At 38.3% G+C, this 25277-nt stretch overlaps 1 protein-coding gene across 1 annotated transcript in view; it reads right to left on the bottom strand.

The window, feature by feature from the left end:
- Positions 1–25277, bottom strand: part of EPM2A (EPM2A glucan phosphatase, laforin) — a 42133-nt gene that overhangs the window by 4027 nt on the left and 12829 nt on the right. The window contains exon 2 of the mRNA XM_074168649.1: positions 22768–22942. Within this exon, the coding sequence (XP_074024750.1) occupies positions 22768–22942 (175 nt within the window). The remainder of the gene's footprint in view (positions 1–22767; positions 22943–25277) is intronic.

The raw sequence follows: 25277 nt of genomic DNA, 5'->3' as shown, positions 1-25277 counted from the left end.
CAGAAAAAACCCCTAACTTAAACTACACTTCTGTGAGGAAACTCAAAAATGAATAAGCGATTTTCTTTTCATTTTTCTCTGTTCTTGTGGAGTCTAATGGGAACCAAACGTAGAATTACAATACCAGTTTAGGTTCCCTCAAGACCTAAAGAACCAGAAATTTTGCAAAAAAAAAAAAAAGTGATATATGTGCAGGATGGGTAAACATCCATATTTCTGGTACTTATCTAAATCAAACTTCAAGACTTCTATGGTTTTCCCATTGTTAATTATCATAAAACTATCGTATGTCTCAACAGATTTTGACATAAATACAAACTGAATATTAAGAAGCTTCTTTTCAAATGAGGATTTTTAACGTGCACATGCAATTTAACTGACGGTACCTTCAATGAATTACTTACATGCACAAATTATTAGTGACCTTAAAATTTTTTTTGTTGCATAATTTCTATTTTGAACATGCCATCATTTGAACATGCCATCCACAAACTACACAAAATATCCCTGCAGTTGAACATACAACTTTGCAAACATTATTAACTGCAAAAAAATGAAGCCAATCTACAAGAAAAACAAGGTCCTCAAAAGTAAAATGTCTACCATGCATGTCTTATGGTCTTTTCCAATTTTAATCTCAGAAAAAATAAGAAATATTTTATGTTTACTCAGGAGCACTTACACATACAAATAGCCCTTAAATCATCAGGTAGCTATTTCTATTCCACTATCACAGTAATAAGCGTTTACTAGCATTTAATTAAGATCTGTAATTGACAATGATTAAATCCTGCTATATTACTACTGAAAGATTGTCAAAAAGAAAAATTCAAATCCAGGAAGTACTTATTGTTACTGTTTCCTGTGTTTCAGCTGCCTCCACAGAGAGTCACATACCAGCCACACAAACATAGTCTTTGGCCTTAACAGCCCCTGTTTCATTGAGACAATGAACTTGATCTCAGTGTATGGTAACTGAGTCCCAGCTTTCTGATCACAGATAATGAATGAAAACCTGAAAATTTAAACAAATCTATTACATCGCAAATCACCATTTCAACCGTGTTGCTCTGACTGTGAGATCATTTGAAGAGATTTGATTTCGTTGTTGTTTCACATCCACATCCTGGTCTAGAATGCAGTGAGAAATTGCTAATAGAAAATACAATTGTTCCTAAGCAGGAAGCAAGCTTTAAACCAATATTTCAGAAATTAAGATATACCCCTTGAAGTAATTTCCTTTGTCATTTTACTCACACTCCTGAACACTGCCTTTCTAAAGGAGAGAAAACATGGAAAGAAAGAAGTTCTAATACACGGACTCTGGATATCTTAAACTACAAAAATAAATTCAAGTTGTTTATTAAGAAATACCAATACTCAGTGGACTCCACGGCAATCTGAAGGAAATGCAATAAACTGCAATTGTGTATTACCATTATGTTCAAGGTACAATCCCACATGCTGGTCCAGGAAGGGAGCTTCACAAAATTGCCCAAAATCCAGCATAACCAGCTTGAGCATTCCCACTGATCAGAGGGATTAGCGAAGGTCCACCGCAACAATTACTTCACTGCCCCATTTCCCACGTGCCAGGCCCATATCAAACCCAATCCTAAAAGTGACCCCTGTCAGGCTTCTGCCACAGGAATCCATTGCAATGATTAGACCATTTCAAGGAGGCAAATGCAAGTTAAAGTGCCCTACAGAAGCCAATGCATGGCTGGAGATGAGTAATGCCCACAAAACTCCATAGCAGGGAAAGAAAAATGGCAATAAGACTAACATCTTGTGACAATATGAGAATATTCTTTCAAGAACAAGAACATTAGTATCCTTCCTTCAAAGGCTTTCCTGGAGACTCATACATATGTAACTCTCTTGGTATTTTGGGAAACATCTAATACAATAAGTTACCTTGACAGAAGAGCAAAAGCTTATTTCCTACCATTTGATTGAATCAGGAGTGACTAAAGGGTCCCTGAGATAAATAAAATTCTGGGTAGTACTCTTGCTTACAGATAAACCGATGCTTTATAATTTTTTCCTCAATGATTATTTAGTGGGCAAACATCACAGCTGTGCTGTCTGCAAGCCCACTGGGATATACACCATGTGCTTATTCTGTTTTTGTAGCCTACAGAGTCTTGTCCATGACAAGACCTCCTGTATTTCACAATAACAATTGCATTTACTGAAGAATCTGATGGGTCTACCAAGTTTTTATCACTGTCTTTCCCTATAATTAAGCAAACTAGTGGTGGCATTCGGAGAATGACCAAAACAACATATTTAGGACAGCCAATTCTCGTCAATTATTTTTCTGATCAGGTCCTAGAGTTCAACCTTTGAAAGTATCATGATGCAGGCTTGACCTTGGTCTTCAAGCCCCTTATTTATCCACCTCTAAATGACTGTAAAGTCTTAGTCTTGCTAGACAAAGCTTAACAGGTCTTTTACCAGAAAAACAGTCCATTCAGAAAACAGCACTGCAGAGCTGTCCTATTGGCCAATTTATCTAAAAATCCTGGGATAATCCTACTGCATAGTACCTATATGTCCATTTAGCTTTATCTGGTTCATACCTTGAGTTTGTCTTACATCAGAAGGAAAGAATGAAAGGGTCAGCACACATGCAAATACAAAAACTGATGAAGAGTTTAGAAGCTCTATTTTATATATAGATTTTTTGATAGCCCTACTGACGGCTTCGTTACACTGAGCACCAGGGAAAAGTACATATAAAACAAAGCAAGACAGTGGTAATTTCATTTTTACATCTCTTTCCTTAATAATATGACTAAGTTTTCCTTTTCCAATGAGGCCTTCTTTAAGTTGCCACCGCACTTCAGTACGTAACTAGATTTTAGTCACAGGAGTATTTGGCATGGGAAAGAGGCCTCTTTTGCTTTCCCCTCTCAACTGTCAAGTAATAGTGCTCTGAACTCTTCGATAGCTGCTGCTTTCCAGCTCACATGTAACTGTTTTCCAGCAACGGATTAAGTGATCCCTACATATAGTTCAAAAAACATTTAAGGATTACATATGATCAATAAACCTATAAACTTTTCAGCCATTAACCCCTATCGTATACCCCAAATATCACAATAGGATGGTGTTTTAACAAAATTCTACTTTGAATTCTGTTTTAATATAAAAAATGTCACTTTGTCATTGTACTTGTTAACTCCCTGTGTTACTAAGGATAACAAACCATGCTTGGTCCCAGAAGACATGGCCAATTCAGTCACAGGCAGTTTATCAATGAAGAAATAGCCTAGAGTAACACCAAAAATATTCAGCTAGCTTCAGAGATTAAGACTTGTAGATTACCTAAAAGTTCTTTCTTTAAAGTTAGTATCTGTAAAGTTTCACTTCAGTTATCCACCACTAATATAGAGAAATTATTTACATACCCTAAGGGGACTTTTGGGGATTAAATGAAGGAATGAATGTGAGAAGCTTGAATGTGTGGTAACAAGGACCAAATGTTACGCAGGTGTCTGCTCAATTTTCTTGATTTACAGAGCCCAGACCGAAGGCTGATGTGCTAAAAACCTGCCTTTTGACTTGTAAACTGAGAAAACCAACAACGACTTATCATTACCAGGGAATAAATATGGAACACCCTGAAATCACTTGTACGGTTATTTTCCAGCTGTCATCACACTTAAATTATTTTTAATGATGCAGATATATATTGCACTTGGTTGCTTCCCCCCAGGACCCTGCACAGCCTAGATTAAATTATAACAATTCACTATGAATGCATCTGAAACAACAAATGCATTCCATTTAATCAATGCATATGCAAATAGTCTTCCCATCCTTAAGGAGTAAACGAGTCTGAGGCAATGAAAGATTAGAATTCTCACCCTTTTTTTTTTTTTTTTTAATGTTGCAGATTGTAATTTTCAGGCTAGGGGAAATGTTCCCAAAGTGTGACGCACTGAACCTTTGAATCTTAGACCTCCACAGATAGTACAAAACCAATCCAGCACCTGTAGCTATACGGATCCGATTCACAGCGAGGGTGACCTGCCCTAAGGGAAGATACCGCATCTGGCTGTCAGCTCCTCCTCCATAACACAGATGGCTATGCTGCTTCTTAAGAAGCTTCTGTGTTACTTTTGTTGATAATGGTTTAAAGCAAATGGGCACCAAACTCACATTTCCTTAAAACGCTGAGCCGTAAACTGGGATGATTCCGGTGCTGTTTCCAGATCTGTTCACCCATCGGTGTAGTAGGAGCAGGCATCTTACAATCTCTCCTAAAATCAGTCAGCCCTTCCAAGCAGTCACAGTTCTTAAATAAAAGGGTAGGATTCAAGCCTTTGGGGAACACATTTCATCAGAAGATTTATCAGGTACAATATTTCAGATGTCCTTTTATCTCCACAGTTGCCAGCTCTAATCAAGAAAGAGGACTTTGCCAAACTAAGGAAAAATACTAAGGTATTTTTCATTGGTTATTGGCAACTGAGTGATCCATCAACCATTCATTCTGTTGGTATTGGTAATATTTTTGACCAAGGTCCAGCATATTATTTTAAATGAAAAGTGATGGATTTATCCTTCAGCACCAGGTCGAGATGTAGCTTGATGTTACAGCTTGCAATTCACTTCAGTTACTTGCACCAGTCTTCCTTAGCTCCTACTAAGCATCTGATGACAGCAAGATTAGTGCTAATATATACATATAACAAGACAGAGTAATTTAGCTGAAACAACAAACAAAATAATGATTAAATCGGCTGTGTCCTGCCTTAGGCTTTTATGTCCTGAAGGTGTAGCATGCAACTACAGCTACATGTAACTTGCAGCAAAACTTACTCTGCATTCCCAGAAGAGCAACATATATAATTCAGTCAATTTACCCCCAGCATTTTGTGATGCTTGTACGCATACAGAGTGTTTTTCGTACTGAGGTAGTGTTATTACCCCGACACCGCCACAAGCAAGCAGCCCAAGGGACATGCAGGCCTGAAGTACAACTCAGCTGGAGATGGTTTTGCAGCACTGTAACTACTGGAGACTGCTTCCAATTACAGTGCATTCCTATTTCCTCCCCTGGTGGCACTGGAGTAGAAACTGGTCCAGAATTTTTGATAAGGTGGATTTTTAATGGAAAACGATCTGTCAGAACCAAAAGCTTGCATTGAAACTTGCTACTTTTAACCAAATTTAAACCAGTTCAAAGACCAAATGACTCATGAGAAATAAAAGGAGACAAAGGGATGGCAGCAAAAAAATCCTACCCCTCTTTCCCTCTCTTTCATTTGACACAAAAGAGATTTCCAAAAGTATTGCTTTGGGCATATTCAAAAGGATAATATAGGAAATCCTACCAGCTGTAGCTGAGATGCTCTTTCATCTTTTCTCTGCCTTCTGCCTTGTGACAAGGCACACCACTATAGATGGTGATACCAGTGGATTATGATGACCCAGAACTATCATCCTACATGTGCTCCTTTTTTTTGCCATTGGCATCATTTTAACAGAATATAGCAGCTTATTCTTAGGTGCATGCATGCCTCTTCTGGGCTTTCCTTGCTCTTTTCTCCTGAACCTGTGACAGTGGAAATACTAAGAGCACTTGCTAGAAATCAGATAAGGTTCCTGCACCTTTGTCAGAGTAATCTAGAAACATGATTCCTGCACCTTTGTCAGAGTAATCTAGAAACATGACTTAGATTGCTATCTAATGTCCTGAAGTGCATTTACAAACAGAGAAAGATTTTCAAGTGACCAAATTCTGCTCTCCAGTGGAAGATCTGGATACTTTCAAATATTGCTTGATATGTAGAAAGCACACTGGTGACTACCCTCGCCTTCAGAAATACTTTCCTAATGTCCAATATGAATAGTGCAGGTCACAGTGACTTCTTGTCTCCATGATGGACACAAAGAAAAATCATTCCTTTCCACTCTGCAAGACCCTTTTGCTTATCTGAAATTACTAACACACACCCCAAGCCTTTTATTCTTACACACACACACTTGCTTGTTATATATTAAAAGCATCTGATGATCATTGTTTGCCTTTGGACTCTCCAGCTGGTCAATATCCTTCTTAAGATGTTATGCCCAGTACTGGAAAGAGGTCTCACCATTTCACAGCCGAACTGAAGATAACCTCAAAGGCTATATCGCTCTTTATAGTTCCCTCACTGTCCTTTTACAACATGACACTGTTGACAGATACTCAATATGGAATTCCGTTTCCAAGTTAAGATCTCTCACAAGAGAGAAGTCTACTCGAGGAGAGGGTAAATCTGCCCGAAACAGAATTATTTAAGATTTTATTAGTTACAACCGCCAGTCGTATCAAATAAAACTAAATGAATATGCAGCAAAGGAGTAGATGAGATTCACAGTTGATGAATACATCTCAGTAATACATCTTGGAATAAATAATCTCACACACATCACTGGGTTTTAAGTCAACTATAATCAATTAGAAATGGAAACAGTATATACTTGTAGTGATGCTTGGTGAAAGTGCTGCTTTATAAAGAGGTCAAAGAGGTAATATTAGCTTGTACATAGAAGTGAACTGAAAATAACTGAAAATTTATAGTAACCTAAAAATCAGTGATTCCATTTTATGCACTCCAACTTTGAACTTAACTCTTAACTATTTTATTGTATCAGAAAAGAAACAGGAAAATTAAAACATTCAAAATATAGGATATGCCAGCTATTTCTTGTGAAAATATTTTTCAGACTAAGAATTTAGCACATTTAAGAGGGAAATGGATGACTGCTTAAAGATAAAGCAGTGAGGGGAGGGGCAAACCAACTGGCCCTATCTACATAAAAGAGGTAAAGAATCTCAACTTCCACATAGTTTCACATCTAAGCAACTACTAAGAGATGAGAAAAATGGCAGATTTTATTTTATCGTTTTTTTAATTCTTGCATCTTCCTTCAAAATACTGGCAACATAGATATCAAAACAGAAGACTCCCTGGTTTGGTCTTGTACAAGAATTCTGGTTTCATTAAACTCTCTTTAAATAAAGGACAGAGAGATCTCAGCAAAATGCCTTCTTACCAATGGAATAATAATGTAGAACTAAGGGGTTACGACACTGACTTTTCATTGCACAGGGCACATGGGTAAATCGCTGTGGTCTTAATCCCTTCTCCTGCTGACTTACTGATAAAGTCTCTCTCCCTTGCAGAAGGGAAGCTGACAGAGGCTCTGTGATGAGAGACTTGACTAAGTTGAATTGACTGAACACAGTCTGATGCACTCAATTGCCCAGCATGCAGACAAGCGCTACTGGCCTGAGCAGGAGAGCAAGGTTTGATGATACTGTGGTCTAACTCACAGAATACCAAGATCTAATAGCCAGGCTTAATAAGATCCCACTTATCAATAAAGATGGATTAAATGGCCATAACCTTAGCAGAAGTCACCAGAGAAGTGTTGATTAACGATAAAACTATATCCTACTGAAACGACACAGCTGCAGACCTTGTAAGAACTACTTATATCTTTGAACAAAAGATTACTTTAACCTAAATGCCAAACATAGAAGGAGCACAAGTCATCACTTAGAAATTTGTTCTGCTTTACCGCTGAAAGAGTGCAGTTTATTGTGAAGTTAATATTTCTACCTCAGGGCTTTAAATGAGGAGAATTAAATAGACTACAATGTAGTTTCAAGGTGGTGGTTTTCTCCTCTTCTTCTCATTTGGCACTGTGATGAAAAGTAATTAAGCTTTGGAAAATTTTCTTCTTAGATGTAATTTGGACTACTTATCTAGTCTCTCACACGGGAGCAGACTTGGCAACTAAAAAGAAACACCTGCTTTTATCACTTTAGAACAATACTGTGTCAGCTTAGCAATATGCAAAGTTTCTCAAGCCCTTGAATTCTGAGTGTTATTATTAATAGTATCTTATTTATTCCATGTTCACAAATTTATGCATGAATGTGGCATTAAACTACCTCATTTGCTGATATGCAGGGCAAATAAGCCATTAAGATTTGACGTCAAGCTGACAACGCGCTAAAATGAAAACAGGTAAGAATAACACCAAAGCGATAACTGAAACATAAGGTTACACAGACATTCAGCTACAAAGCAGTTCCAGTGGTGCACTGCTCACAGGTTCTGCTGTCTCAGGAGGAGATTTCCATAGCATCAGCTTGATGGCACAAAAGGGCTTGGTTGTCACCTCATCATCCACCAGTCTTCATTTATGGCAGATGGTACGGTGCACTCTTCAGTTTGTGAGACAAGGAGAAACTATGCTGATACCTAAGCACAGCACAGCTCTCCTCCTCATTCATAACCTTCTGGCGGATTCTGACTTTGGGGAGGCCTGTGGACTATGACTACTTTATGGATTGTCCTGGCTTTGAATGCACTAAGGATACAGGATAAGAAGGATCCATATCAGTAAAAGTAAAGTCAATCCCATAACAGAATTTTAACTAGATGGATCTACAAAGCTTTCTGTTTATGGCCCATTTTCCCCTTCCACAGCAACTTCAAACATTCCCTTACAAGAAACATAGAGTATTATTAGAAAAAAAACGGATGAAAACAACTCATAAGGACAGCTGCAGAGATCAAGGGCATTTCTAAAATTCTATGCCCTGCCACAGCAGGGAATGTATTTGAGGAAAACATCTAGACAGCTGGGAAGTAAACCACATCCCACATTGCAAAAATGACAATAATACTTGGATAAATAAGCAGTAGCACTATGCCTGAGTCACAAAATAATCCTCCTATTTTATTCAGTACTGGTAGACTGTCAGCAGGAGGAATGGGAAGAAGGAAGAGGAACACCTGGAGAGCCCAGCAGAGAGTACCAAAACAATCAGAGATCTAAAGGACAAGCTTTTAGAGAGAAATCTGAAAGAACCAAAATTTAATATCAAAATGAAAATACCAAGATGTTCCAATCTCAACTACTCTGTGATTCTGTGAAAAAGGATATGAGTTTCTAAGTATATAAGAGATAGCTATAAAGGGTCAGGATCCTAATTTGTTCTCCAACTCTGCTGTGGAGAGGACAAGAAGCAGCTAGGGAGACTTAAGATGAGTTTAGAAAAGCTTTTTAATGGTAGGAATAGTGAGGTAACTGAAAAGAAGAGTAACAGAGCTGTTGAATCTCATCACTGAGAGGAGATCATATTTAAGATCAGGCTGGATAAACCTGGAAAGATTTAAATGTAATTGAGACTAAGTTAGAGCAAGAAAACGGACTGGATGCTTTTTGAGGTCTCTTTGAGCCTATGATCTATGATACTATAATCATAAACTTTAATTTCCATTTCTGGGATCACTACCTATATTAATTTATCAAAATCCATCTTGAAATAATTTAGGTGCCTTGTCCTCCCTGCCCTACTAAAAGGTCATGCCGGAATTCAGACATCATTCCTTTCAGGTCAGAAACCTTGTTCTAATTTACACTCTAAATCCATTCAAAAGCAATTAATATCCATTTGATCCTAAAGCGGGTTCAATTTCAATAATTCTTCTTCCTCCCTTGTACTAATTCCTGAATGTCTTTTACAAATAGTAATATATCCTCTTTCTCAGTCTTCATTTAACTATGCTGTCTACCTCAGACACCGAAGTAGTCAAGCTATTGTAGCATAGAGTTCCTCGCAAGCCAATTTATTTTGCTCCAACTCCAGTATCGTGAAAGCTACGCAGCCCATGGAAAACGCCCCCATTCGTTCCAAGTTAGCTCAAGTATCTCTGCTTTTTACTGCAATTTGTGATGATGACATATCTTGTACCAGGGAATCCCGGACAGAAACAAAAAAGAACATTACATCATTTTGCATTTTAAGTGGGTTTGCAAAACCAAATTTGCTATTCCCATTTCTGTCATGATACCAAGAGGATGTGAAGTTCTCCTAACAAGAAACCTTAGAGATCCTTTTTTTTGTGAGATATGTCCTGACCACAAAGTTCCTGTGAAGAAGGTAACGCAGAAGAGGCAGCGTATCCCCATTAATGGAAATTGCACCATTACCTCAAAGGTCAGTTTCTGACAGATGAGATGATACAGCCTAATACAGCTGATCTCTTTCATGCCAGGACTAGAACACATTCCAGACTTGTTTCTTTTGGGAAATGGAAGTGCAAAAGGGATTGTAAACAATCTTTGTTCTTATGTCACAATAACAGATCAAATGATATCTAACTTCGTCTCTAGGATAAGTGGGCATTCTCCAACAAATTCAGTGGAATCGCTCTCATTAAGCTTGCAGTACATTTGAATCTATCAGGAAAAAACCACACTATAGGCTCTTCTCTTGTTCACCTCACTCCATTGAAAAGCTGAAAGCCAATGAATTTATATCTTATACATTTTTTATAATCTATTTTATCTCTATTCTAGAAATTATCTAACATAACTTGGTCACACAAGACTTTATGTACATTACCAAAGCTAAATTGTGGAAGATAAAATTTTATTCTCTCTGTATTCAAAGTGAAATATTTTATGTCATATTTCACTATGTATTTCTACTGCAAAAATAAAAAAGCAATCATTCATATGCACACCAACACCTTGTAGGACAGGGTGTCCAGATCTAACCTTATAGGACTTCATCAGACTTCATTTTGCAAACATACATGTAAAGTTTGTACTGATGCCTAAGGAGAACACTGTATGCAGCAGAAAGCAGGATTTGCCTTTGTAGGGAATGACTCTTTTCGTACTTTCATTTGTATAAACATTACGTGAAGCAAAGGATGTGCCAATTGCAAAAACACAGCCTGAGAAGAGAATCGGGTTCCAAGGGTTGGACTGAACAACCTGGAAAGGACTCCTCTGTTGCTTGTGAGGATTAATACTTAAATGCTCCAATTATAGACTCTTGTCTCACGCAACCACGGTTGCCAATGGTTACTTCCTACAATGTCTCTGTTAGGTTGCCAACATTCCCATTTGTTTTGAATTAGAACAAATACTCGGAAACACGAGAACAACAGGCTGCTAAACTAAGCCAGATAGTAATGAGCCATGAATCTCTCGGCATTAGGAATGAGAATTTCTAACATTAATGCTTAGCAATGGGAATGATGCCACTGCTGACACCTTTAAGTTAAAGTATCTCAACAAAATTGACTTAAACCACTACAAATGAACTTTAAGTCAGTGCCCAAGAACTTTCAGGAATTGTTGGTAAAAATACCTTTTGTCTTCTTTCAGAGTTTACTTGCTAGCAGCTGCTTAGAAGTCTAGACTGTGAAAATAATAAACGATGAACCCATTTTTCAAAATGCAGCCTTTCAGATCCAATGGAAATGCTTTCCAATGCTTCAGAAACAAGCACATATTCATTAAAATTACATAACGGCAAAGCACAGTGTATTGAAAGGTGGCCTTGTGATCCACATGGCAGCATATGCACACGTACTGAAGACTGGAATCCCTCAGAACTACAACAGTCAGAGGAAGAAGCACAGCCATCCCTTGTGGTACCATCCGTATACAACAGTCCTGACGGGTTCTGTATCTGTCCATGTTCATCCCAGTTACAATATTTATCCAGAATTTCTAAACCCACTTCATTTATATTAATTTTAAAGAGGGACAGACAGTTTCCAGAGTACCACAGGCTGGAGAACGACACCTTAGAAATATTGAGAAAAACTGAATCAATGCATCACCACAGTCAGCTATATAAATACCTAAAAGAATGTGTTCCCACAACAAAGTCAAATCAAAGGGACAACAGCTGCATGGTGCTCCCATAATAAAATTGTCAGAAAACTTCATTTTAGCTAACATACTTGGTTATTAGATTATAAACATAAAGTTAATAACCCTGGTGGGTGAGCTGCCAAGCTCAAAGGCTGACGCTGAGACTGTAATGGAGCTACTGAGGCCCCAGAAGGATCTGTGTAAGTCTTTTTAACACAAAACTGCAAAGTATAGTGGAATCTCTTGAAGAAGTCTTGGATATCAAAAGGGAAAAAAAACACGTGACTTAAATTTTATCAACTAACAATGATGCAGTTTTTATTGGAGCCCAAAGATTGACAAGAATTACGAAGGGTTGTCTATTTTTTTTAAACTGACATTTTTTTTCAGGTTTCTTTCTTCTCCTAGGAATATAATTTTACTTGCTTGGAAATTGGAATTGCAGGTATTTGAATAAATGTATTAAAGTGATCTACTGTTACTAAAGTTTATGCAAATGTGTTTCCGTTCTCGGCTGAAGCTTGACTTTGTAAATTTGTAAGACATTACTCATACTGGATGGCCTTATTACCCAGACTACAAATGTATTTGAGAAGCTTTTTCCTCCTTTCATCTCACTAGATCGAAGCAACTCAGTATTAAAGGAAACTGAGCAATTCAGTATTCTCCTGTAAAGGAAGTGGTTAAAGCTGTGTTTAGGAATGGTGTGCACATGGCCAACCCTTCAAGCTGGCAGCCAGACTGCAGAAAGAATGAACACTAAAGAACTTATTTTATTAGAGAAGCTGCATACCCTCCTTATCAGACCTTCACCTTGGGAAAATGAAGGCACTTGATAAAACTGTTCTGCAGAATTTTGAAAAGGCAGTCCTGGAGAAGCCAGATAAACTAAAAAAATCATTTTTAAAAACAGTATCTAGAAGCCCACCAACATCTACACATACATATTAGTGCCCAGCATCCAGCCCCTGAACTCAAAGACAGAGACAGGGAGAGCCTTGCTGCTGGCCCATGGCTGATGAATGACTTTCTGCATGAATGCTACCATCCATTCCTGCTGCTCTTTACTTAATTACTTAGATTATAGGTAGGTGGACGGAAGGAAGTAAGGAAGGAAGGAAAGAAGGAAGGAAAGAAGGGCAACCTTCTACTTCATTACTGATCTTATTTATATTCTACATTTTCTTGTCTCTGTATTAAAACTGAAATGCATACTTTGCCTTTTTCCTCTTCTTGCATGCTTAAAAACATGTTTTCTATTATTAAGTTTTTCACATCAAAGAAAAAAGACATTTCATTTAACTTACAAACCATGATGTCTATTGAACCAATAAAGAGGAAATCCATATTTCTTATAACTTGGCAACATCTATGACATTTGACTCAATTTTTATCATAGTTCACAAGAGGACATACATTAAACTTATGAACAATAGCAGGGATTATGTACCTGACTTCCTGAAAGTAAATTTCCCAAAGTACAAGCATTAAATGAAGGAACAAGAGATTTTCAGTTCAGCCTCTTAATATGTTCCCTGGGAAGACAAACATAGTTCATTTCTTTGTTTTTTTTTTTTTTGTTTGTTTTTTCTTGCAGAGAGAAAATTATGTATGGGAAAAAGCAGCAATTTGATAATCTATATTTGCACTTGGGAAATAAAATACTTATGTTTCTGAGATAAGCTTCAAAGAAACGAGCTATATTCAAGTTTCCTCTCTTAGAAATAATTTTTTTATCCTTTAAATAGGATTCTCCATATTTTTATATGGAGGAGCTTCTTTAAAATTATCTTATAAATATCTAGAGCATTTAAAAAAAAAAACTTGCATTTATATCTCTCAGCATTTATAAAAATTACTCAAGGTAGCAGTAACGTAATGTAATAACTTCAGCTTGCTACTGTTTTAAATGAAGGACCTTTTACACTTCCCTCATTTTGAGTTGAAGCAACAGTTGTTTATTTCAGATTTTTCTGACTTACAGGTTACCTGTTCCAGAAATACAGTACACAGTGAGCAAGCAAACACCAAACCAGTTGGTGGTAATAAACTATCTGATAGTGTCACCTTTCACATTTGGGGAAAGAAAACTCTCTCGTTTTGAGGCTTTTTTTTCTGTAAGTCAGCTGCTAGCTGGCTGGGCTAACCTGCCCTAGGACCTGTGCCTGCAAAATCCCATGGAAGCGTGGGCAGAGGGGGTCTACGCTGCAAACGCGTCCCTGGTTCAACACTTTCACCACCTGCAAATTATGGAGTTCTTTTAGTGAAGTTCTTCCAATAACAACCAAATATCTGAATTTTCTCCCTCCTGGTAAACTAAATAGGATAAGCTTGAGTACACAATCTCTGCTTTTGAAAAGAGTTTCTGCTATCTTTAGATAAACTATATTTAAAAATGCCAGTGATTACAGGGCACCTAATAAATGCATGTAAAAGCTAACAGGAAATAAGTATCTGCAAGACAGCTGGAAAATCATCTTTGGTGAAAGAACGATGCTGCCCCTTCCCCGTTGTCCCAGCTGTGAGCTAAATTGCCCAGATTTCACAATCTCAGTCAATTCCATTCACAGCTGGCAATGCCAGCAAATTGCTTTCCAATGGAGACAGAACTTTACTCCCTCGCTGACAGCCTGAATGTTAAAGAGTAGAGAGGCAGGAAAAAGGGCTGAAGACCTCCAGAAGAAATATAGACAAGGGACAGGGAAACAAAGTAAAACAGAAAGACAAATTAGAAGCAACAATAGCTTTCACTCCCTACCAGTGATACCCCACCTGAAATTCATATTTACTAGACTATCAACATTTTCCTGTTATATTCAACAGAGAAAAACAGAACAAATAAGTATGTTTACTCCTTAAGGTTTTTTCATGGAGAGTTCCCAGTCTTCCTTTTGGTTTTTGCCCCCAGAATGACATAGTACTGTAAATTTTTCTTAAGAAGTAAGGAAAACATTTTGTGCAGCGACACACCTAGGTAACGATCCATTTTAAAGAACAGTGGTTTTAAGCAAATATTACTCATTACCAGCCAGCTGATGAAAGGAGTTCATCTCGCCACCAACAGCCAGTCTCTCTTGCTGCCATTTTATTTACGAAGTGCTCATTCCTGAACAATCACCCCTCTAGATAAATAATTCCCAATCAAATGCCTGTTCCAAATTTCACATATGAATGGCAGAAGGGTAAAGAAAAAAAGATTAGAGAAATGTCCGGATAAAACTGACAAGGCTATCCAGACAACATGGTAAACTCTCCTTTAGCTTGTTGTGTCCTATTGCCCACTCCCTGTTTGGAAATTGCTTGGCTAAATTACCGAGTCTTTTGAGTGGAACTCTCATTTCAAGTTTTCTTCTCAAGCACTTTGCAAGCCACGAGCTCCTGACACATGAAAAAAAGCCAGTTGCTTCCACAAAGCAGCAGTCGGCTTTGCAGCTTTCTCTCCCTCTGCCATGCCACAATACTCAGTCCAGCTCAGCTATGGAATTTCTACCAAGTTTTTAAAATTATTTAAATTAAAAAAAAAAAAAATTGCCAAATTCACCAAGCTGACTAAAAGCGCCTTGAGCCCTGCTCAATTAATGCATATAAATTATTTGGTTTCCAGAGGAATATCACATCTAATAACTGCCACCCTGTGGAGCTTTGTGCCGATATGGTGTTACCATCCCCAGGACTCCTGCTGTGCTCCCATTCCTCCTCCTGCTGCCACACACACGCTGGCAGTCCAGCGAAACCCCTCTTTTGCCTCGGGGGCATCCCTGTTTAGGAGTTTTAGCAATACTCTCAGGAAGCTACTGCACATCCATACCACGTCCCTAGCCATCAAAGTTTAGGGAAGCCCACTGGTTCTTTCTCAGCTGAGCCTCGTGGTGGTTTGAAGGGCCTTGACATTACTTCTGAGTATGATTCAGAATGTGATTAGGAAACCCCCACTTTTTCAGATGTGTAACATCCAAAAGATTTCTTACAGCTTTCTTTGCAGGGATAAGAAATGGAAAGAACTTCAGAACCCTGCTTTGCCTCATGAGGAGTATAACAAAGGCAAACAAGACATAATGAAAGTGCTGTGGAAGCCACTTCTTTCTAGTTCAGACAAGTGCTAGGCATTAGTTTGGGGGATTCAGTAATTTCTGAACTGTGAAAATACTCTGTGTTTCATTAGAAATATATCAAATTTCATCAAAAGTGAAATCTATACATCACTGTGATTTGCCCTTATTGGACTATCAAGAATTATTCTAATTGCTCTATAACCTAAAGCAATGAAAAATTCCACATTAAATAATTTTTAAAATGTTATGCTATTTAGACTATATATGTGAACAGTTCACAATTATTAATTTATCAATAATGCTGACAACATACAGTGTAACTTTCTATAAAGGGGAGAAAACACTCAGAAAAGCTGGTGAATATTAATGACACCTGCCATTTAAAAAGTCACTGACATAACAATATTAATAGTTCACAAGTTTGCTACTTTTCAGTGCCATTTGCTGCCAAAATCATTCCCTCCCCCAGTTTTTTCATATTTACGGAGATAATTTACCATTCATCAGCCATTACTTCAACAGTGTCATCCCAGTGTAGACAGTACTTTGTGTCCCTCAGCTACTACAGCACATAACAAACCTGGCAGCTTGCTGGCTAGTAGCCATTCATCAGATTTAACACACCAGTCACTGTAGGTAGAAGTAATACTAGGATGATAGTCATGCAAAAATCTTTAATCTAAAAACTTTATGATTTTTTCCTCTGGCAATATTTACATCACCCGTTTACATGCCAGATTTTGCTTGTCATTATGGCACATACAAGAAACGTGATTAGAAAGGAGTAACTGAGATCCAGGAGTTCCCATTTCAAGCTCCTTTAGAGTGCTCAGATAGTAGGTCCTGGTGCGGGAACCAGAGCTGTGCCGACAACAGCTATTTGCTAATACTCATTAAAAAAAAAATGTGAAAATTGAGTTTCCTTGATCCAATTCACCCACAGTATTACAAGGGTACTACAGTCTGTGACTGCACCGCTGGCACATCCTAATTTTATTCCTGGGCACAGTTCATGGGACTGGGATTTGCAGCTACCTCTCCAATAGCCGGGCTTAGGTTATCCCAGCCAGCCAGGTGCCACCCTGCCCAGGCAAAATCACAAAACCTGGAAAAGCAGAATCAGTTTTCAAGTTTTTAGCCATTGCTAGAGAGGGCACAGTAGGGGGAAGTTCATGAAAGGAGAAACTTTTTGTTTGGGCAACAAACATGGAAGAAAAATGCATTTCTTACCCAATACAGACATACATGCAAATTAAATAAATGTAAATAAGGACTTGAAAAATTGATAAAATTTTGACCTCATAATGTTTATCTTCTCACTCTTGCTCTTATTTCCTCACACTCCCTCTTAATTTTCAATAACTTAAATAAAAACAAAAAGCTTAAAAGTCACTTCTTACACTGATTTGAAACCCATTTTCTTCACAGCAGAGACTAGCAAAAGCATTTCACAGCTCCACTTGAAGAGGATATTAAAAACAATGAAGATATAAAAGGGTCAAAAAATAGAATTAATATTTAAACCATTCTACGAAAGATGATTCCCATTGGTAAGTAAACAATAGATCTCATTTAGACTAGTTTAAGAGTAGAGGTCAGTATAATAAAACAAAATTCAAACGAGTGTTCAAATGTCCTAGTTTATGGAATAAACATATCACAAAACATGGCTTAGAATATTTTCATTATTTACTGTATAAAATGGCCAGATAACTTTATAGTTAGAGCCCCAAGTACTGAAATCAAGTACTGAAACTCCTATGGATGTTAAGTTCTTTTAATCAGGGTTTTTTTTATTAGAAGACAATAGTAGACTTTTGTTCTGGAGCTCATTATTTCTTATTCTTTTCTCTAATATTGTTACCAGAAGTATTCTTTAGGCATATGGGACAGCTAGTTCTCAGATTTTAATGTTAATTACGGTAATCTCCGTAGACATCATCACCTCTTCTCTTAATTCATAATGTAGGCATAAAGTATCAGTTCAGTTTTCTACAACAGCAGCATAGTTCACTGCACCCTAGAGGGTTTTTTGTGACAGCTTCCTCTTTAAAGCTTTTTTTATAATTCAGTAACATAAAAATTACTTCAGACTTAAAACAGAAGGGTATTTTATTTTATGAATGAATTAAAACAAGTAAGTCAGAAGAGAAGTTAGAGTAAAAAAATAAATAAAAGTACTCTCTCTTGTATTTTTTCCAGTTGCATAATTCAAAGGTAATTCTGACTTCATATTGAACTGGATGGGCATTATTCATTAATATAGGCTAGGGATGGGATACAACATCAAGATGGAGACACCTACCCTGGCCATCTACAAACAGGTGTCCTCAGGCACAGCAATGCTCAATGCACTGCCCAAGTACAGTTTCGCACTGACATCTGAGATGTCCTGTAGCATATGGAACATCTGGATGGGGCTCACAGAATATGAAAGATTTTCTTATGATTCATAAGAAATCATGTTCCTGTAGTGCAGCAGCTGGAGGCCAGACAGTAAACTCTAGAGCATCTCAAACAACACTAGACATCAACATTCAAGCAACCAGACAGGATGTTTAACGTCTCATTATAAACCAATAGAGATCTCATCAGCACCATCAGTGGAGTTTGGAGACCAATTCTTCAACTCCCTCTAAAGTAGACATCTAGTCACCAGTGAGTTGAATTACTGTATATAGACATACAAATTCAATCGTCTTAATCTCAACCTGAGTCCCACCACAAATGTCTTTAAATATATTTTTACTTTCATCAATCCCAGAAGAGTTCTAACATTCAAATAGCAGTAACTGTGCCTCGTATGACCCAAATAAGTTAATAGAAGTTACATTATTCCTCTTTCTTCAGCGATTCTCACGCAAAAACATACGCAAACAGCTTCTTGTTTTCCACCCCAATTAAAGATGCACGTCAATCAAGTAAATGCTCATTTTCTTCACAGGAGAATTACTACAGACAAAAGGAAACTCAGTGCTTATCAGCAGAACAGTGCTCTAGTGCCTCCAGAAGGTAAACAAGAAGCATCTGGACTTTGCCCTGGATCACTCCTCATCCACTCACCTATCTATGTTAACATTTTAGTGCAAATCAGGAGCACACATTTTACGTGACTCTCCTGATCGTCCCCACTTAACTTCGATAATAACCTACATCATTATGGCAATGCTGAAGAAAACCATCTTACCAACAAGCTACAAAGCACTTGTAAATACTACATCATAAATTAAGTTTAACTTGCAACCATCAAGGAACAAATTAACAAAAACAGTATTTCCAAGTGAAAGAGTTTATTTTCTTTTATCTTTTGCTTTATTTTGTCTTAAGGAAAAATTAGGGGCATAAACAGTGACGACAGCAACACATTCATCAACTTCACAATTTCTTGGCTTATATTCACTTACAGGAACATCCCACTCACTCCATGAACATGAAATATTAATATTTAATGGCCTTAATATTTAAGTGGGAAAAAGCTACTATAAAAACCATACCTCAAAAAATTGTTGCCAGGACCCATGGCTACCCTCATGTAGTGACTCTGCTGTTACATTCTGATTGTGTACAAGCTGATTGCATATTCTCCTCTAAAATGTTTAGCAGCCATAACAATACTTCAATTAGAGATTAGCTATTGTTGTCTGAGGAATTCACTTTCAGAATCCAGTTTAGTTGCATTTTACATGCAAAGCACGTAAAAACTATTTTTCTTCGTCAGATTTAGGAGATATGACCCATAAAAAGCACACACAATGAATAAAATTACAGTTATGAAGACCGAAAATTTGAAACACCTATTATTAAAAATTAGACACCACAGATGGCATAAAATACATGTCCTAAAATGGAGAGGTGGTGGTCATACATTATACTCAAATGAACAGGCAAAAAGTATGGGAAAACACTACTTACCAGGGGTGGATTCAGGAACCTAAAATTCATCTGAAAATAGAAAACTGTAACTAGATGGCTTTTCCTTGCAGGATGTTCTTCCTGTAGCACCTAATTCTTCCATCAAGCACCATTGTCTCCAACATATTATTTAAGGGTTTTGTAATTTCAGGTGTCACTCCCTCTCTTGCTCTTATGCAATGCCTTTCTTCTGAGAATTGCAGAGGTTTTTATGTAAATAATAAGTTATATAACATCTATGAATTAGGAATTTCCACTTTTCACAGATGGAATTGAAACAGAGCTAACATGCCCCAGATTTACAAATTTTCTGAAATCATCTTCTCCCAGAAAAGATTACAATAACTCTAATTTGCTTTGGAAAATTACTGTGTCCTAAGTGAACTCTCCTGCAATTTGAAGGCATCTTACTGCCGTAATATCTAACACAAAAGAGAAAGGGACTGTTATTTTCGGATTTCGGTGATATATGTAGTTACATGTCCAAAACAAGTGAACACTAATGCCAGAGGTATCAGTCATGACTCTGTAGCTGCAAGCAAGCTCCATTTCACACTTTAAAAAAATATTAATTCAAATCCCGCTATACTTAAAAAACACATCATATACTCTTCAACCTGAATGACCAACACAGAGTTCTCTAAATATAAGCTTAAATATAAATTCACTGATTTATGAGTGAATACATCTATACCGAATAAGAAAGGTCTGACTCCTCAGAGCATTGCCGTCATCCACAGTGTGATTCAGAATGATTTTTGCCAACAGCAGGAAGCAAGTTCTTCTCATCCTGCTGCAGCCCATTTAAAGTTTAAGCACGTTTTATGAAGTAGCAAGGTGTTAGCGAAGCTTAGAGCAACTGTTTCTAATTGTTGTGATTAGACAGACGACAAGTAAAACGAGTTCAAGGGCTCACATGGGAGGCCTTTTTGACAGAGATAAACTTTCCTCCCCAGCTAATTCACACATGGAAATCCTATTAAGTGGAGCAACGTAGAGAAGGGGCTCTCCTCAAAAGTTTTCACTGATAAATCACTTCTCTCCGGCCGCCACTGTTCTGTAAAAATCCTACAGCTGGTGACAGGACTCAGAATTTGTGCTCATAAAGCTCCCCATGGCACTGCTGCCTCCATTACAGTGAAGAAAAAAGTAACTTTAGCTGGATAACTGCGATCTGATCATACACTGAGCTTTCAGCCGTGCAGGCAAAGGGAATGGCTCTTTGCTTCTGTTTTGGGATGTTTTTTGTGGGTTGTTTGTTTTTTTCTGTTTGGTGTTATTAATCTCCATAGTACTCTTCTGAATCAATAAATCCATTACAAAATAAAAGCATTTTCATCAGCTCACTTAAGCTGCTCTGCCAAAAAAAAACCCCAACCCTTAATTAGTCAGTATTTTTGGGCTGCTTTGTTATAACCAGCAGAATGGTGAATCTGCCCCCAACTGTTAATAATTAAAAAGTCATTTAAGGCTGCATATCTTCAAAGTACTAAAAATAATTATGTGACAGAACTGTTATGGGGAATGCTAACTTCATACAGCTCAAAGAAAAGACATAAGAATTACTGAAGATACACGTATAAGGTTACCTTGCAATGAAGGGGGGTGTGTGTGAAACGGAGAAATGAGATCCTCATCTGGAAAAGACTACACAACTCAGAAAATTTTCTCCAAATATTCTTTAGTGGAATCTGCAGCATTTTACCTAAACTTGGAAACATATAGTCACACAGATAAGGCAGTATTAAACGGATCACTGCTGCCTCTGGGAAGGAAGATAAGTTAGCCTTTGGTGCTTAGATATTCGCTTTCTGACAGCTGTTCTTCTTTCTCACAAACTTCCTCTGCCAAGCGAAGATTATTTGGGATTGACAAGTCTGTGCTTTGGAATAAACAAGATCTTTTCTCTGACAGGGTGTTGGAAATGGATGCTTAAGATACAGATAACAGTATAGTCTGTCAGGTGTATTATCTAGCTTGAGGGGGTCTCGGGGAAAGGTATCAAGTCACACACAAATACCTACATATGCCTCACAGCGTTTATGAACTCTTCCAGCAGATACCAAGAGAAGGAAATCTTTCCCTCATACACTGCAACTCTGATGAGAAAAAGACAATTCTGCTTCCTACCCTGTGGGAGGGTGGAGACAAAAGAGTAGCAAGACGAGACAAAATGGTGAGATTGGAGTAGCTGAAGCAGGAATCTGGAGAAATTCACACAAAGCAATGCTACAACCTAATGAAAGTATGAGGTGGTTTGATTTCTTCAAAAAATACCTATCCCTTTGGCATCATTACCTGCTCTGTAACCAGTAACACTGGCTGCATGTGGCACATCAGGGCTGCCAGCATTCATGTAAACATTATCAATCAACAAACTTGCTGCCACAACCATAACTGGAAACGGGGGAAAAGTTACAAATGGTCAAAAATTCCTCAGCACCACTTTGTGATTCACCAGGGCTAAGGCTGCTGCTCTAAATACAGCCTGTGCTTTATCTGCAGCCCCGAAGGGTGGGTGCCCTCTTCTCTTTAAGCTTTACTGTCTCCTAATTCAGGCCAGGATGCTTCACTGGTGAGGCAGTGGACTCAAGTGAACACCATGGAAGTACAAAGACTTTAAGACCTGTCTAAGTTTTAGTACATTTTTTTAAAATGCATGCACGGAAGCAGAAGTCACCTATAACAGGTGCCACTAATCACAGTTGCTGCTGCATATGAGCAATAATGTGATACCCTGAAGTTCTGGTGCCAGAATATATTCTATTTGTTTCCCAGGAGATGTTCTACAGCAAAATAATCCCAAACCAAATACATTACAAACAAATATATTTACATGTTTATGTGGACAAGCATTTGAAAATGACAGTTCCTCATAAATTTATCCATAAATTACCACTAGTCATTTTCAGATGTGATGCAACTTAACACACCTGTACTGGCTGTAGGTACCCTTGAACTCAGAAGAGGTGTTGAATCTTTGTTAAACTTTACTGTTACATACATACTACTATTCGCCACTTCAAATTCAAAGGTTGCTGACATTATGTCAGCACAGATTTTCTGTTCAAATACTTGACACCAGCCAAGCCCTGCACTTTTCTTTTACCTGGAGTAATGGATAGCTTGATGTCCTGCAATATTAAAATAGAAGTCAGTTGTATGTTTCATCTCATCAGTATGTCCAGAGACTTCAATCCAGTGTGCTATTGGGAGGCAGTAAACTCCATCTACTATGTTGCTCTCGTCATAAACACAACTTCGATCATGATGGGGCCCATTACCTATAACAGAAGAAAGGACAATTGCAGGCTGTATATCCGGAAAACCTTCCAAAAAGATTTGCAGGAGATGTGAGCTGAGTATTTAAGGCAAGGAGTGGTGTTTGCTGCCTGTTCAGACTGCGTTTCTTGTAACACATTATTAATACCTGAATTAGTTGTAACAGAAGTGCTGCCACAAAGAAAATGTTCAGCATTAAAATCAATTTTTGCAAACTATTTAAAAAACATTAAAGCTGTGTAAAACTCCCAAATCATCAACTGTGGCATCTACAATTTCAAGAATAATTAATTTCATTTAATTTCCTCCTCTGATGTCTGATAATATGTGACCTCAGTGTTTAACGTTTCTGCTGTGTGACCTCCCTCTGAGGGGTCCAGCTTGCTGTGGCCTGAGCACTAGCTCTGACATGGCACAGCAGCGTCACCTTGCCTCAGGCTTACTTCCCAGGAAATTGCCAAGCTACAAGAAAGACCTCAGAGAAAGCACAGTGTACAGGCCATGCAAGATCAGAAAGGTAAAACCACAAACAAAGGTAGGACTGGTGACACTGGAGTTGTTACCAGCCTAAGGATTCAAGAAGGAAAACACCATGGTGGAAAGGCATCAAATCCCAGAGAAGAAAAGCAAGCAGGTGGCAGGCAGTGACCCAGCAGCAATGAAGACCTGTTTCAGGGAGCAGAGGAGGGTGGTCCTCCTCCACCTCATCCGCAGCTGCCTAGCCAGCAAAGACTCTTCAGGTGTCCTGCCAGGGACGGGACGCACACCAATGCCTAGCCTGGGAGCTCATTAAATCCTACCTGTCTTTTATCTTCGCTAACCAAAAAACAATGGCTTTGTACTTTTCAGATGCTTCAGATGCACATCCCACTTACAAGGTGCGCACACACACAATAAAGCTGCCCAAAGTGACCCAGAAAGACAGGTCAAGTCCACAGTGCCAAGAGATCACAATTACCTAAAATGCCTTTGTTTAAAGTAAGAAATTTTTCTTACAGTTTTCCATTATTTAATATCCATTACCCCTTCTTCTCTTACAGCAATTGTGTGAGCTTTAGTACAGAAAACCAATTTTTAACACCATGACAGAGTACGCAATTTGAATTGAACTGGGTCATGTAATCAATCAAAAGGTTATCTACCCTCCAAAAATTCAGTACACATATATCCTCCCCCCTCCACCATTTTTACATACTTATTGTAATACTAATTGCCATGTAGGAATTACTGTGCAGATTAGTAGTGACCTAGTCTATGGCTTGCTTTTAATGTAAACCTGTTACACTTATACATTATTAATTATGTTAGAACATTTCTGAGTAAAATTATGCCCAAAGGAATATCCTCAATTTCACACTGCATGTAAACGCATGACCAGCTTCCAAGCACCACACGTAGGGAAATTTGCAAGAGTAAGAGCATTTTGGGAGATGTATTAATGCAACGATTAGAGAATAAGACTAACATTCAATAGTGAAGCTCAAACAATCTCCTTATTTCCAGATGACGTGCAGTACTTTCTATCATAATTGTGAAATATTGTTTACGAAAAATAAAATACTAGGCTGAAAACTATTTTCTCTTTCTATATTGCCGAACCATTGTGTATCATACACAATGGTGTGACACAGCTTTTGATAAATAAGGTGAGCAAGATCATTACATAGCTCCTGAAGCTACAAACCCTACCACTGTATTTTCATCTCACATTTCTAATTATTTACAGATTCTCACTACTTTTAAAGACAGCGGTATACATCAACTAATACAACAGTGTAACAAAACCTATTGGATGTTTATGATGCTTAATTGACTTCATGTATTCAGCAAAATCTTTACAGCCACAAATAAGACACCTTGCCTGTCCCCACGTAGCAATGCACATCACCATGGCCCTGCCCAGCCATCGCCAGGCTGTGCCTGATCCTGACCCCTACCCACCCACGGGCTGACATCCCATTCCAGCCTCAGTCTGTTCCCATCCCAAAGGAGGTGCCCGATGCCTGAGGCTGCCCCGATGCCCCCAGCTGCCGGCTCCTGGCTGACCTGATGCCCCATGGGGTGTCCCTGCACCTTCCAGTCCCCAGGAAGCTGCCAGCCCCCACTGCACCCTGGCAGTTTTGGACTGTGTTCTCAGGATCTCTGGCTCCTTTGCGTACATGGAAGCTATGCTTCCATGTACGCAGGTGCCCTTGTGTGACAGGTACCACCTGCTCCTCACCCCTGCCAATGTCGTCATTCTGCCAAGGACCCCCAAAAGAACCTGTCTGTCGCCTTAGCACTGGGTGACACCTCTTACACACTCCAGCTCCCTCAAGGACTACCCCTTCCTCCTCC

This window comes from Numenius arquata, chromosome 2, assembly GCF_964106895.1.
Source record: "Numenius arquata chromosome 2, bNumArq3.hap1.1, whole genome shotgun sequence".
Taxonomy (NCBI): Eukaryota; Metazoa; Chordata; class Aves; order Charadriiformes; family Scolopacidae; genus Numenius; species Numenius arquata.
The sequence above is the reverse complement of the archived record's forward strand: the minus strand, read 5'-3'. Positions and strand labels throughout refer to the sequence as shown.